Source organism: Podarcis pityusensis (genome assembly GCF_964106645.2).
Source record: "Podarcis pityusensis genome assembly, chromosome: 3".
NCBI lineage: Eukaryota > Metazoa > Chordata > Lepidosauria > Squamata > Lacertidae > Podarcis > Podarcis pityusensis.
The window spans coordinates 111,636,490-111,651,754 of NC_138026.1; the positions used below are offsets into that span (position 1 = coordinate 111,636,490).

The following is a 15,265-nucleotide window of genomic DNA, read 5'->3' on the forward strand; positions in this document are numbered from 1 at the left end:
TGTCCCATTTGCATGGGGAAGCTAAAGCGTGGCTGCGCAATCTGTGGAGAGATAAGGATCCGGCGCTCCAAAATGCGGATGCATTCATTAAAGCGATGGATTCGTGTTTTTTATCAAATATAGACATTGATATCGCCAGAAAAGACATACATGGGCTCAAACAAGGCAGAGCCAGTGTAAGGCAGTACCATTCCCGCTTTTTTGCATTAGTCCATGCGCTGGGATGGGAGAAGGATTCTGCCCCAGCCAGAGACCTTTTTTGGGAAGGCTTGAATGCAAATGTGAAAGATGAGATTGCAAGGGGGGAGAGACCAAAGAGCACTCAGGAGGTTGTCCGGCGGGCGCTGCAAATTGGGGTGCGTCTGGAAGAACGTCCATGGAACAGAGAAGAAGGACGTTGGGGACGTACGCCAGTGAGAGCACCTCCCCTCTTTCCCAAGGATGCAGCGCGTGCGCAATCCACACCTCCGCAGGGAGGGGGAGAGGAACCGATGGAAATTGGAGGCGCCAGGGCTCAGTCAGCAACCAGAGCCCTAACACCGGGAGCAGTCAAAGCGAAGCCTCCTAGAGGGAACAGGAAGTGCTACATCTGCGACAATGCTCAGCACATGGCGAAAGAGTGTCCCCAGAGGCTCCACAAGCACACTGCAGCCTCAGCAACAGTAACAGACGCAACTCAGCAGAGAGAACCACAGCAGGGAAACGACAGAGTCTGGTTGGAGGAAGAGGCACTGGGGCCCAGCCAGACAAGTCAATGAAGCCGTCCCCAGAGATTTTGCAGCCCACAGACCCCCTCCCGCCCAAACCAGTGGTGCAGCTCACAGCATCGCTCCAACTACCCAATGGACTCACTATGGAAGTGCCGATTACCATTGACTCTGGTAGTAACGCAGACTTCATAGGACTGGATTTCATTCAAGAGCACAACATAGCACTCCTGCCAGCCACGCTGCCTCTGAAGGTTGTCACGGTGGATGGCAGGGAATTGCTGGGGGGGCAGGTGGTGCAGCAAACGCCTCCGATGGTGATGCAAATTGGGAATCACCGAGAAGTCATCAGCTTCAATGTCACCCAACTGTCGGACACGCCTATAGTATTAGGCATGAGTTGGCTGCACAGGCACAGCCCAGCATTGGCGTGGTACCAGCGACAACTGACCTTCGACTCCTCATACTGTGCGGAACATTGCATTCTGCCTAGCCCGGAAGGGGAAGAGGATGACCCGCAGCTACAATTAGGCACGCTGCAAGCAGTGCCACTCAAGTACGCAGCGTTTTTGGAGGTTTTCTGCGAGAAGGAAGCGGACAAGCTGCCTCCCCACAGGTCCTATGACTGCAAGATTGACCTCCTGCCAGGGGCGACGCTGCCAACCGGGAAACTGTATTCCATGTCTGAAGACGAGCTGCAGGAACTCAGGGAGTTCATAGACCTCAACTTGAAGCGCGGTTTCATCCAGGAGTCGAAGGCAGTGGGGGGCAGTCCTGTATTCTTTGTGAAGAAGAAGGACACGCCCCAAAAAAGGCTTGTGGTGGACTATAGAATTTTGAACTCGAAAACCAAGCCCACAGCCTTTCCCATGCCCAAGATAGATGACCTGCTCGCAACGGTGAGGAAAGGACGCGTTTTCACAAAGTTGGATCTGCGAGGGGCGTACAACCTGATTCGCATACGGGAGGGCGACGAATGGAAGACTGCCATGTTCACGCCCCTGGGCACCTATGAATACAGAGTTATGCCCTTTGGATTACAAAATGGCTCCCACTGTTTTCAAGCCTTCATGCATCACGTATTGGCGGGTCTCCTCTACAAGAAATGCGTCTGCTTCCTGGACGACATCCTGATATTTTCAGAATCAGAGGAGACCCACGAGGGAGACGTCAAGGAAGTTCTGCAGAGACTGCAGGAGCACAGGCTGTACGCCAAGCTGGAGAAGTGCCAGTTCGACATGAAGGAGGTAGATTTCCTGAGCTACAAGTTGTCGGACAAGGGGCTCGCCATGGACAGCGCCAAGGTTCGCTCAGTGTTGGACTGGAAGAGCCCGCGCAATCGGAAGGAGGTCCAGCGGTTTGTCGGTTTCGCCAACTTTTACCGCAAGTTCATCAAGGGGTTCGCGATGCAGACGGCGGCCATTACCGACACGCTCAGCTCCAAGAAGAAGAAGTTCATCTGGACGGAGCAAGCGGAGCAGTCCTTTCAGAAACTCAAGCGTCTCTTCTCGTCCGAAGAGCAGCTACTGCATGTGAATCCCAGCAGACCGATGAGGGTTGAAACGGACGCCTCAGACAGAGCCGTGGGAGCAGTACTGTTGCAGCAAGACCCGCATGGGGACTGGAGACCGTGTGCCTTCTACTCCAGGAAGCTCAGCAAGTCAGAGCAGAACTACGCCATCTGGGACAGGGAGTTGCTGGCCATTCATGCAGCATTCAAGGCGTGGCGGCACTTCCTCATTGGAGCCAAACACACAGTGCAGGTCCGCACGGACCATAAAAACCTGGAGTACTGGCGCACGGCAAGGTTCCTGAACCAGAGGCACATACGATGGGCGGAGTTCTTTGCGGATTTCGACTTCAGGATAGAGTACATCCCAGGCGACAACAACATCATGGCGGATGCACTGTCCAGAAAGCCGCAATACCTCGAGGAGGCGGCACCAGCAGCGGCCAAGCACATTTTCGCACCGAAAGCGTGGGCGTGCGCTTCAGCAACCGTGGACCTGGATGCTGTACGTCGAGCACTGCAGGAGGACCCCTTCGCACAAGCCAAGATGGAGGAGGTGCACAGGGGCACGGCGGAGGACGACGAGTTCCAGATACGCGACGGATTGCTCATCCGCAGAGGGGCCCTCTACGTACCGGGAGACGACCTCCGCGCGAAAGTACTGCAGCAGTTGCACGACGCACCCACCGCCGGGCACTTTGGCAAAGAGAAGACGGTAGAATTAGTAGCCAGAGATTTTTGGTGGCCCAAGATGCGGGGGGAAGTCGCGGATTACGTCTCGAGGTGCGACACCTGCCAAAGGGCCAAGTCAGTGCACAAACCGCCGGCGGGACTGCTCGAACCGCTGCAGACACCGCTCGAACCGTGGGAGAGGGTGGCCCTGGACTTTGTCACGGATCTACCCAGCTCGAGGGGCAAGACGGCAGTGCTAGTGGTGGTGGACATGTTCACCAAAATGGCCCACTTCATTCCGTGCGCGAAGGTGGCCACGGCGGAACAGACCGCCAAACTGTTCATAGACCACGTGTTCAGGGTTCACGGTCTGCCACGGTCTATCCTGTCCGACCGGGGGCGACAGTTCATCTCGAACTTCTGGCAGAAGCTGATGGGTTTCCTGAACGTCAAGATCAACCTAGCGTCGGCGAGACACCCGCAGACGAACGGACAAGCGGAGCGAGTCAACGCCATCATGCAGCAGTACCTGCGATGCTACGCAAATCAGCAGCCGGCAACATGGGTGGACTACCTGCCGCTCGCTGAGTTCGCCTACAACAACACGAAGCACGTGTCCACGGGGGTGACACCGTTCTTCGCCAACAACGGGAGGCATCCCAGAACCTTCCCGGGATTAGCGAGAGCGGGGGAGGGGGAGCCACAGGCAGCGGAAGCCTTAGCATCAGAGTTGCAGGAGGTTCACGAACAGCTTCGGAGGCAGTTAGAACTAGCAAAGCACGCATACAAACTGCAGGCCGACAAGCACAGAAGGGTTGGGGAAGACATACAGGTGGGAGACTGGGTTTGGTTAGCAGCCCAGGCAGTGCCGGCCAGATCGTTAGCGAAGAAGAAGCTAGGGCATAAGCAGCTAGGACCTTACCAAGTCGAGGCACAGGTCAATCCAGTGGCCTTCCGGTTGACACTGCCGGAGGGATCCAGAATGCACCCAGTTTTCCATAGATCAGTGCTCACGCCCTACAAAGCACCTCATAGATTTCAGGAGCCAGGCACGGCACCAGACCCGTTCAGGGAGACGCCCACAAGGGGGGGGTCGCCAAGGCGGGAACCCGTCAACGAGGTCACAGAGATTTTAGACTCGAGATGGGGGGAAGAGGGAGTAGAATATCTTCTCGCCAGAGAAGATACCCCGGCCAGCGCCAACAGTTGGGTGCCAGACTATGCCTTGGACGAACCTCTTCTCAAGGACGAGTTTCATGCCCTTTTCCCACACAGGCCCATGCCAGCCGAGTATTTCGACGACTGGCTTTTCACACCCACATATTCAGCCAGCACATTCCAGGGGTTCACCTCGGCCGAGGAACCGGCACTAGAAACACGTTCCCCGGAGGGATCACCCTCGGGGTCTGCCTCAGACCGTTCCTATTGGTGGGACGATCGACCAGAGGAGCAGTGGCGCAGGAAGTGGCTGGGGGGTCCTTGGCAGGTAACGTCCCCGGAGGAGACCGGGGGAGAGACGGACATGGACGTGTTGGGGGAGGACCTTGGGTTCGAGCACGGCGGCAAAGAGATGGAAGCAGAGGAAATTGAGGTCGGCAAGAGCACGGAGGACGAGCCGGACTTATCCGGCTGGATGCACGCCACGGGGGACGAACTGTATCCAGCACTCACCCCCACAACGACGGAGCACCCAGTACCCACACCTGAAGGAGGGGAGGGGGGAAGGGGGGGCTTCGAGGGGGGGATGGATGTCAGGGGTTCAGGAGCAGAGGCACAGGAAAGGGAGGAAATAGAGAGCGAGGGGGAGGAGTCCGAAGGAAATGTTAGCGATGACAGCGGTCCGAGGTCTCTGAGTCTTTCCAGCGAATCGGAAGATTCACAGAAAGGGGCTCCCATGGTCAGAGCAAGGGGGGTGCCTAGGGGGACACCCCAGGAAGAAGGGGCCAGAGGGGACTCAGAGAGCAGCAGTTGGAAATCAGGACCAGCGTCCACACCAGAGTGCAGTAGGGGGGAGGAGTCCCAGGCATCGGGATCAGGCGGCGCACTGCCAGTGGGAGGACATGAGTCAGGATTGGCCACGCCTCCATCGGGGAGCGAGGAAACGGTCGAGAGGAAGGTTGAAGGCTGGGCGCGCGCGCCAAGTTCAAATGTACAGGAGGGCGGCGCAGTTGGCAGCCCGGATAGGGAGCCAGGTCCCAAAGCCCGCCGAAAAGAGGGGGAGGAGTCAGGGGGGTCAACGTCAGCGTCAGAAGAATCCAGGAAGGAAGGGACCCCGGGGGGTAGCAGGACCCAGAGGAGAAAGGAGAGACGGAAGAGGTGGAGTAAGGCTAGAATCTTAAACTGGTGTACAGGGGGCGGAGACTCAGATGGAGCTTCGCCGATCTAACCCCTAGACGTAGAGCTGGGGCGCTGCGGCTTGAAAATGGAAACTGTACTTCAATAAAGACTTTTGTACATTACTGCCGGCTAGCGTTGGTCCTCTGTGAGCTGGGACCTGGAGCCAGCTCTGACAGCTGCTTATACAGTGGTACCTCTGGATGTGAACGGGATCCGTTCCGGAGCCCCGTTCGCATCCAGAAGTGAACGCAACCCGCATCTGCGCATGCGCGGGTCGCGATTTGCCGCTTCTGCGCATGCCCGTGACAACATTTTGAGCATCTGCGCATGCGCGAGCGGCGAAACCCGGAAGTAACACGCTCCGTTATTTCCGGGTCACCGCAGTGCGCAACCCGAAAATATTTACCCCGAAGCTGCTTCAACCCAAGGTATGACTGTATACGGTTATTTAAATGCCTATAAAACAAAAGCAGAGAGGCAGAGGAGAGGGAAAGAAGGCAGTGAATGAAAATAGGCAGTCTTACGTTTCATAGATCAAAATGCTGCTGTTATAATGCCTGTGGTACAGATATAAAACTAGCATGTCAGGCAGAAGGCAAACCTGGAATATCCTTCACCCTGACCAGGGCTGTAGCTAGGGGGTGGTGAGGTGGGCCCCTGCCAGGGGCACAGGCGAGTATGCAAAATCAGCTAAAAATATGTCCATAAATATATCTATAAATTAAAATATCAATTATTGCCTCATAAGAAAAGGTTTTAAATAGAGGGTAAATTGAATGGGTGGAGGGGGGTGGTTGAAGGAGAGGAGGAAAGAGGAGCTAATTTGTCCATGGCTAGGGATCACAATCTGTACCAGGCTTCCTCAAACCCGGCCCTCCAGATGTTTTGAGACTACAATTCCCATCATCCCTGACCACTGGTCCTGCCAGATAGGGATCATGGGAGTTGTAGTCCAAAAAATATCTGGAGGGCCGAGTTTGAGGAAGTCTGATGTGGACGGTTCTGCCAGGGGTTCAAGATCACCTAGCTACGGCTCTGACCTGACCAGGCAGCTGGATCGAGGCGGGTCGGGGCTGCTGATTCTTCTAGACCTGTCAGCAGCCTTCGACATGGTCGATCACGAACTCCTGGACCACCGCCTTGCCGATGTGGGGATCCAGGGCAAAGTCCTTCAATGGCTGCGCTTGTTTCTCTCTGGTCGGGGACAGAGGGTGGCACTTGGGGGGGAATTGTCATCGCGCCACTCCTTGGTGTGTGGAGTGCCTCAGGGTGCGATTCTCTCCCTGATGCTTTTCAACATCTTTATGCGCCCCCTCGCCCAGCTTGTCCGGAGTTTTGGGCTGGGTTGCCATCAGTATGCCGATGACACCCAACTCTATCTGTTGATGGATAGCCATCCTGACTCGGCCCCAGACACACTGACCAGATGTCTGGAAGCTGTGGCTGGATGGTTACATGGGAGCCGGTTGAAGTTAAATCCTTCGAAGACAGAGGTCCTCTGGCTGGGACGAGACGATATGGGATTGAGGGGGCAACTCCCATCTCTTGCGGGGGTGCAATTAGTGCCAGCATTGTCCGTTAAGAGTTTGGGTGTAATCTTCGATACCTCCCTCTCTATGGAGGCACAGATTACAGCTATAACAAAGGCGGCATTTTTTCATCTCCGCCAAGCTAAGCAGTTGGCTCCTTATCTCTCTCGCCCTGACCTAGCCACTGTGATCCACGCGACGGTCACCTCCAGACTGGATTATTGTAACTCACTCTACGTGGGGCTGCCCTTGAGACTGACCCAGAAACTCCAGCGGGTGCAGAATGCCGCGGCGAGACTCCTTATGGGGTCTTCGCTGCGAGATCACATTCATCCGGTACTATACCAGCTGCACTGGCTCCCGGTGGAGTACAAGATCAGGTTTAAGGTGCTGGTTTTAACCTTTAAAGCCCTATACGGCCTAGGACCCTCGTACCTACGGGCCCGCCTCTCCTGGTATGTCCCACAGAAGAACTTACGGTCTGCAAATAAAAACATCCTGAAGATCCCAGGCCACAGAGAGGTTAGGCTGGCCTCAACTAGAGCCAGGGCTTTCTCGGCCGCGGCTCCAATCTGGTGGAACGCTCTGTCACAAGAGACTAGGGCCCTGCGGGACCTGACATCTTTCCGCAGGGCCTGTAAGACAGAGCTGTTCCACCAGGCCTTTGGTCTGGGCGCAGCCTGACCCCCTCCTCTGGCAATCTGCACAGAATTTTGCCATCAATTTGATTTTAATTAATTTTTATAATGAAAGGTTTTTAGAATGTTGGATTATTTTGATTGTTGTTAGCCGCCCTGAGCCCAGCTTCGGCTGCGGAGGGCGGGATATCAATAAAATTTATTATTATTATTATATCTGTTCTTAATGTGCAGAAATGCTTTTCCACAAGGGTTTCATGTGATAGAGTGAATTGCTAACTTCAGACTGACATTGTTCAGTCCAGGCAAAAGTTCATTGGCAGAGTGAAATCTAAGCCAAAGTGAACAAGCCATTTCAAGGAATTTCATATGATGCATGTGCTTCAATCACATTTGTCACATTCACACTTGACACAGAAAAAACATAGAGCATTAAGTAGCCTGACAGCCAGCACAGCAAATCCTAGCCGTTGTTTCCTACTCAGATTCCTGCATTGCAGACACTGCATGGACTTCGGAAGGTTTTCTCTGAAGAATGTGCGAAATGACCTTTCATATATATAGAGAAAGCTATATAAATGGGTATAAAATGTGTGTGACTCTGTCAATGTGCTTCCCTGGAGCTGAGCTCATTTGTGGCATAAGTACATATGAGTAGGAATAAAGGCACCTTTTCAGGTTGAAGCTAGTGAGTATACTACCGCATACAAACCCTTTAGTCTGGTAACAAATTAATCTTTATGGTTCATAGAATTATATGCTTGGAATACAAATTTCATCTGCAGGAATCTTTTGTCCAATGTGAGGGCTGGAACCTATGCCCTTTTGACACCCTATGCCCTTTTAAAATGTGGGGGTTTGGGGGGGAAGTTATTGGGTTGCACTGATTACAGTGGTACCTCGGTTTTCAAACATCTCCGTTGACGAACATTTCGGTTTTCGAATGCCGTAAACCTGGAATTAAATGCTTCAGTTTTCGAACACGCCTCCGAAGTTGAACACGGCATGCGGCTTCCACTGAGTGCAGGATCCTGAGACCTAACTGTCGGCTATTGAGGTTTCGGTTTTCAAATGTTTGGAACGGTCTTCCAGAATGGAGTACGTTCGAAAACCAAGGTACCACTGTATATATTTTGTGGTTTTATATTTTGATTTTGTTCTGTGAACCGCCCTGAGACCTCTGGATATAGGGCGGTATATAACTTCTAATAATAATAATAATAATAATAATAATAATAATAATAATGACGAAACAGGGTGGCAAGGCATGGTACTCAAGATGTGTAGTGGCCTAAGAAATGTTCGACAGTGGGATGGTCTCCCTCGGAAGGTGGTGGACTCTCTTTCCTTGGAGGTTTGTAAGCAGAGGTTACATCTGTCTTGGATGTTTGTAAGCAGAGGTTACATCTGTCTTGGATGCTTTAGCTAAGATTCCTCCCATTGCATTGGATTCGATGACTCTTGGGGTCCCTTCAATTCTACAATTCTCTGATTCTATTACCTTTCCCTGCTTATATCTCAGATAAAGCAAAACAGGCACGGAGTCATAATCCGCAAGCCTGCATTTGTTAACACAGAAATGCCACTTAGCATATGCATTTGTCCGGCCTATGGATTAATTCCTTCATATTTTCTTTTAGAGAACCGTGTTTCATTAAGGAGAGCCGCAGACCTATGGCACTGCTAGCTGCCATGGTAGATGCTAGACATGGAGACCAAGTGTTTTGGCACCATCCTTGTGACGATCATGATGTCTTGCCTTCCTCAGGTATCAACTGGTGCCTATAAACGCCAAGTCCACGAGGTGCCATTAGGGAAGCAGGTGACGGACGCAGCGTTCATCGGGAAGATCACCTGGGCCACCTGGACAAGGTGATGCGGCACAAAAAGAGCTGTGAGCTTCACAGTGGTACAGAAGCAAAAGATACAAGGGATGGGTGGCAGGAGAGCAGCGTGAGCCATAGTTCAGTGGTAGAGCAGCTTCTTTGCATGCAGAAGGTCTCGGGTTTGATTCCCGGCGTCTCCAGGTAGGGCTTGGAAGTGTCCCTTGCCTGGAACCATGAAGAGCTGCTGCAAGTCTTTGTGGACAATAATGAGCTAAGCAGGCCAGTGATCTGACTCCAGTATAACGCAGCTTCTTATGTTCCTAATCTCACCCGGTAAGAATTCACCCACTTGTAATGGGTGACAAAATACACCCTGTTCTCCACCCCAGTCAATTTGCTGGAAACTAATTGGGAGAATAATAATAATAATAATAATAATAATAATAATAATTTGTTATTTGTACCCCGCTCATCTGGCTGGGTTTCCCCAGCCACTCTGGGCGGCTTCCATAGAAACAAAAAATACAGTAAAATATCACAGATTAAAAGCTTCCCTGAACAGGGCTGCCTTAAGATGCCTTCTAAATGTCAGGTAGTTATTTATCGCTTTGACATCTGATGGGAGGGCGTTCCACAGGGCGGGCGCCACTACCGAGAAGGCCCTCTGCCTGGTTCCCTGTAGCTTTGCTTCTCGCAATGAGGGAACCGCCAGAAGGCCCTCAGCGCTGGACCTCAGCGTCCGGGCAGAATGATGGGGGTGGAGACGCTCCTTCAGGTATACTGGGCCTGAGGAGTAAATCCTACACAAATCTGGAGTGCTGTCCCCAAGGCAGTTGGGTAGCGCCTTGTACGCCTCCTTCCAGCAACTCCTGCAGGCCAAGCTGGTGCCAAACGTATTGCTCTGCTTTCTTTTGGACCACATTGTGGGAATGTTAAAGGCAGTAGGAAAGGATCTATTGAGTAAGTAATATCCTTCCTTCACTCACGCCAATAAGTGATGTAGCAGAGCCGATTCCCCTTCAATAAAGCTGGAAACTAGATTGCAGATTCGTTTGAATCTCCTAGTTAAGATTATTTCCTGGTGTCCCCTTTGATCCCTCTTAAAAGAATAAAGGCACAAGAGTCTTTCTGAGTAAAGTAACAAAAAGTTTACTCACATTTCAGTTCACGATTTGATCCCTGAAAGGCGGGCTTTGCTTAATGGTTACACAATAAACTGTGAGTTCATCTCATATGGAGACTGAAGTCATGTGTTGCTGGCTAAGAGCCAGCAGACAGCAAAATTACAGTCAGATAGCAAAATGGCTGCAGGAGAGCAGCATGGCAGCAAAAGAACAGCAAGACAATAGAAAGACAAAAGTAGACTGAGAAAATGGCTGCATGACTCGGCTTTCCCCTGCCTGTGCCCAGCTAGGGAAATCAGGAATGACCATACCAATGGATTACATCCCATACACATCAGGGAGGCCAAGGTGGGGTCTTGTTGTCTGGGCAGCCCAGGACCTCCATACATTGTCCAGACTTGCACCCCAGAGAGGTCACTTTGGTGTTGCTAACATAGCAAAAATGACATGGGAGGCAGCAGTTATGAGTTTCCGGTCTCTGCAGCCACAGCAGGTGCTGTGATTCTCCAGCAATTTCACTTCACTCCCAGAGGTACACTACATTGTCTTTCGAGACAGATGGATGCCAACACATTGGGACTGGCTGCCTCTGTGCTGCCAAAAGCATCTTCTCTGAGAGATCTCAGTATATTTTTTCTTTTAAAAAAAAAAACCAACATACCTGGCTCCCAAGGGCTTTACTGTCTTCAGAAACACATGCCCCAAATGCTATACTATCTTTTTTCTTTCTTCTTTCACCATTGGAGCAGTATCCTTGGAGATGAAGTCATTGGTATTTGGCCTCGAAATGCGGATAAGGCAGATGTCAACTGCGCTTGCGTAACCCACGCTGGCTTGAACATTGTCTCCGGGGACGACTTTGGACTAGTCAAACTCTTTGACTTCCCCTGCACTGAAAAATTTGTAAGTCGGCTTTCTAGCTTGTGGTGTCTGTGCACAGAATCAGAAAATGGGGTGAGGTGCTGAATTCATGAATAAACGAGAGAGGAAATTTTCTTAGAAAGCCAAAAAAAATTTTTTTTAATTGCCTGGTGCATTTTGGAGGCCAGGCATCTGGCAAAGGAGGAAACTGTAGTTGTATATATTTTTGCAGGGAATCCCCGTGACGGGGTGAGCTCCCATTGTTCAGTCCCAGCTCCTGCCAACCTAGCAGGTCTAAAGCTTGTCAAAAGTGCAAGTAGATAAATAGGTACCACTCCAGTGGGAAGGTAAACGGCATTTCCGTGCGCTGCTCTGGTTTTGCCAGAAGTGACTTAGTCATGCTGGCCACATGACCTGGAAAAACTGTCTGCAGACAAACGCCAGCTCCCTTGGCCAGTAAAGCGAGATGAGCACCGCAGCCCCAGAGTCATTCGTGACTGGACTTAACTGTCAGGGGTCCTTTACCTTTACATTTTTATTGCCCCCAAGACAGGAATTTCTTGTTTCCAAACTGTGCCGCACAGCAATAAAAAAATTGGGACACGGTGATAACTTTTTCTCTCCAGTTTATTCCTGGTTGCATCTACCAGGGATGGTTAGATGTGAGAATTTCAGTTTCTCATTTTTCCCAGTTTTAAGTTCAATTCTCCACATCATCTCGTGATTTATTTATTTTTAAGTCCTTCTGAGAATTCATTAGCATCTTTGTGCAAATTTCTCCCAATATACACATTTTGGGGTGCTAATTTCCCAAAATATGTGCATTTTTGGAAAGCAATTCCCCCCCAATACATTTCCTGCGTGTTATTTTCATGAATATCTGGATATTTATCCTAACGTATGCATTGTGAAACACATTACTTAACTGTAGAATTGCACTGCAAAATCTGAGGAACGGAGAATCTCAAAGGGTGGCCTTGTTTCGGTTCACACATTGTTTCAAACAGTGCAAGTTATATAGGTTCACCTTTAAAGGCCGACCAAGTTGCATTCTGCCCCTGCCTTGGTTCAGGCTTCTGTCTCCCCATTTACAGCATATAGGTGAAATCATGTATAGTGGGGGAAACCATCTACAAAGCCTGTAAACCCCTCTCTAAACTTCTGGAAACCCTTGAAAACCCCCTTTAAAAAACCAGACGGGGATAAATGGTAGCAAAGGTGGCTCTCTGTCTTCCTTATCGCTAGAGGACGATCGCTAGAGGAAGTGCCTGGCTGTGATTCAGAAGTAGACTCCTGGGATCACTAGCTGCTTTTCCGCTCTTTCCAGGGTGTTTTTGTCTCTTTTGTGCCTTTTTGGAATTAAAATTGATTTATTTATTCCCCCCCCCCGGCACTGCGCATATATGCAGTTGTTCTCAAGTTAAACACACATGAGGAGGGAGATGCCTGTATATAGAACCATATTATGGGTTCTCAGAAGTGTTCAGATGCCCGTGATCAATGTAGTCGGTCTTCATTGCATTCTGACGATTAAAAAACACCGCAGTTGCCAATGTGGATGGAACGAGACGGTGCTTTTTGTGTGTGAGAGAAACCTTGCCTTTTCCCAACAGGCCAAACACAAGCGTTACTTCGGCCATTCAGCTCACGTCACCAACATACGCTTCTCTCACGATGACAAGTACGTTATCAGCACAGGAGGGGATGATTGCAGGTAACTTTTTGCATTTGTTTATGCCAAGCTGAGTGTTGGGTTTGGGTGTGAGAAAGCAGAGTTCGGGTCCCCGCGGGGAGATTCACACTCAACTTAGCCCGCTTTGCAAGGCTCTTGGGAGGCGAGAAGATATTGCTTTGAGCTCTTGTGGTGGAGAGGACAAAAGAATAAAAGAATATCAAATGGAAGAAGTCAGTGCTAACTGCCAGATCCTACAAGCTGCTGTAGGAAATGGTGGCAAAGAGACACACAGACTCATCCAACCATAGCTGTCAACCGTCCCTCATTTGGCGGTAAACTCCCTTATCCCAGCGCCATGTCCCGCTGCTGTCCCTTATTGATGATATCCCGTAAATTTCCTGGGTTTCAAAGGAAGCAGCTCCTCTCCCTCCCTCCCTGCCGGCCAGGGAGGAGGGAAGCTCCAACTGTGTTGCTTGGCTGCGTTGCTCACTCAATAAGGAGTCTAAGAACGACTGGGGGGTGGAGCTTGCATGCCTTGTGCCGATCAAATCGGCCGCGTTGCCTGGGGACTCGCCTTTGCTCAGCGCTTCCCAGCGGAAAGGTGACGGTGGTTTTCCTTGCTGCATCCCCTTTGCCGGGTTGCTGCGCTGTGGGAACCACCGCTTGAGGCTTCGTTTGGCTGCTGGCTGGGCTTTCTGCCTTTGGCTCGGAGGGGCTCAGAAGTTGAACATACCCGTGTTTGGAAAATCCCTTATTTTGGCTGCTGATCCATTATTTTTGAGGCTGCTGGTCCCTTGTTTTCAAATCTGTAAGTTGACAGCTATGCATCCAGCCCTTTGCTGGAACAAGTCGGCAGTTGGGCAGAGCAAAGGATGTAAACTTTGCCTTTCTGCAGTAGGCTGGATTCCTTACAAACATTCTTTAGCTTCCATCCAGACAAGTGGAATAGTTTATAAGCAGAGGTTGGGTGTCCATCTGTCATGGATGCTGTAGTTGAGGTTCCGGCAATGCTGGGGTGACAATACTAGGTGACACTCAAGAGTCTCTTTCAACTCTAAGATTCTCTGATTCTGTGATTATTCAGCCAGGCAAAAGCACTTGGGTGGGGATAGTTCTGAGGGCCAGATAAAGAAGCCCAGGGGGCCACATTCCAGCCCTGAGCATCCTCACCTCTAGTTCACACAGTACTTAGCTGGGTGGGCTCAATGATCTCCCTCAGTGAAAGGCAGCCATCTGTTAAGCAGTCATACCTCGGGATGAATACGCTTCAGCTTAAATATTTTCGGGTTGCACTCCGTGGTGACCCCGAAGTAACTGAGCGCGTTACTTCTGGGTTTCGCCGCTCGCACATGCGCAGACGCTCAAAATGACGTCACGCACATGCGCGGAAGCGGCAAAACGCAACCCACGCACGTGCAGATGCACAGTCGCATCTTACATTCGCTTCAGGATGCGAATGGGGCTCTGGAACAGATCCCGTTCACATACAGAGGTACCACTGTATTCCTCTTTTCCATTCCTCCAGAGAACCTCGGGCTTGGGAGGCACTTGCAGCCCTCAGCCCTTGCGACTCTCCCCAGACCAGGCCCCTTCCACAGCCGGGTCCCTTGACATCCTCTTTGATCCTCCCTGGCTGCACCTTCCTTGGGTTTCGCCACCAGGCTGGGATGTGAATTCTGATCATGCTTCTTGCCCATCGGAATGGAGGCTGACGAAGGAGAAACTTGCCTACTGTACAAAAATGTGGCCCCCAGTCAGGGAGTGGAGCCCTCAGGCTACAGAAAAATAGACCTTAGGGCCTGATCAGTCTGCTTTTGGCCCCCTCCCTCCCTTGCCTTCCCTCTACTGGGTGAGAGGAGATTGCTTGCGCCACTTCTGTTTCCTCTTGCAAGCCAGGAAAACAGCATTGAGCAGCAGGAGGGGTGAAGCAGGGCCCCTTCTGAAGAGAAGGCCATAAATAAACGGAACAGTTGTTACCGTCGCAAGGAAATGTTGGAAATGCTTAAACTCGGCTACAGTAAACACGTAGGAAGCAAACCAAAGGGCATTGCTCAAGACGTTAGGCAGCCCGGATTGAATGTTGCACACGGGCAAAATTGGATTTGTGAACCCAGGTCACCGGTAAGCCAATATCTCTGCCATCCTCTGTTCCTTCATCTACCAAATTGCAACGTACGTGTCTGGGTTCTTACAAGAATGAGAGGTGCAGTGATTATCAAAGAGCCTCCACGTCAGAAATAGAAATGTCAAACTAATAAAAAATAAAATGAAAAATTAACCCTCACTATTCACGTTTGAAGTCTTTCATGTCCCTGGCTTGCCTTAATGCCCCAAGTAATATTCAACTGTCTTCCCTGTGTCATTGGAAGGAATTTGGGGGGCGGAT

At 51.0% G+C, this 15,265-nt stretch overlaps 1 protein-coding gene across 5 annotated transcripts in view; it reads left to right on the forward strand.

Annotated features, from left to right (window-relative positions):
• Positions 1-15,265, forward strand: part of EML6 (EMAP like 6) — a 176,275-nt gene that overhangs the window by 159,010 nt on the left and 2,000 nt on the right. For all 5 annotated transcript variants that reach the window (XM_081000806.1, XM_081000802.1, XM_081000803.1 and 2 more), the window contains 3 exons: positions 9,162-9,265; positions 11,093-11,246; positions 12,818-12,918. In XM_081000806.1, the coding sequence (XP_080856932.1) occupies positions 9,162-9,265; positions 11,093-11,246; positions 12,818-12,918 (359 nt within the window). The remainder of the gene's footprint in view (positions 1-9,161; positions 9,266-11,092; positions 11,247-12,817; positions 12,919-15,265) is intronic.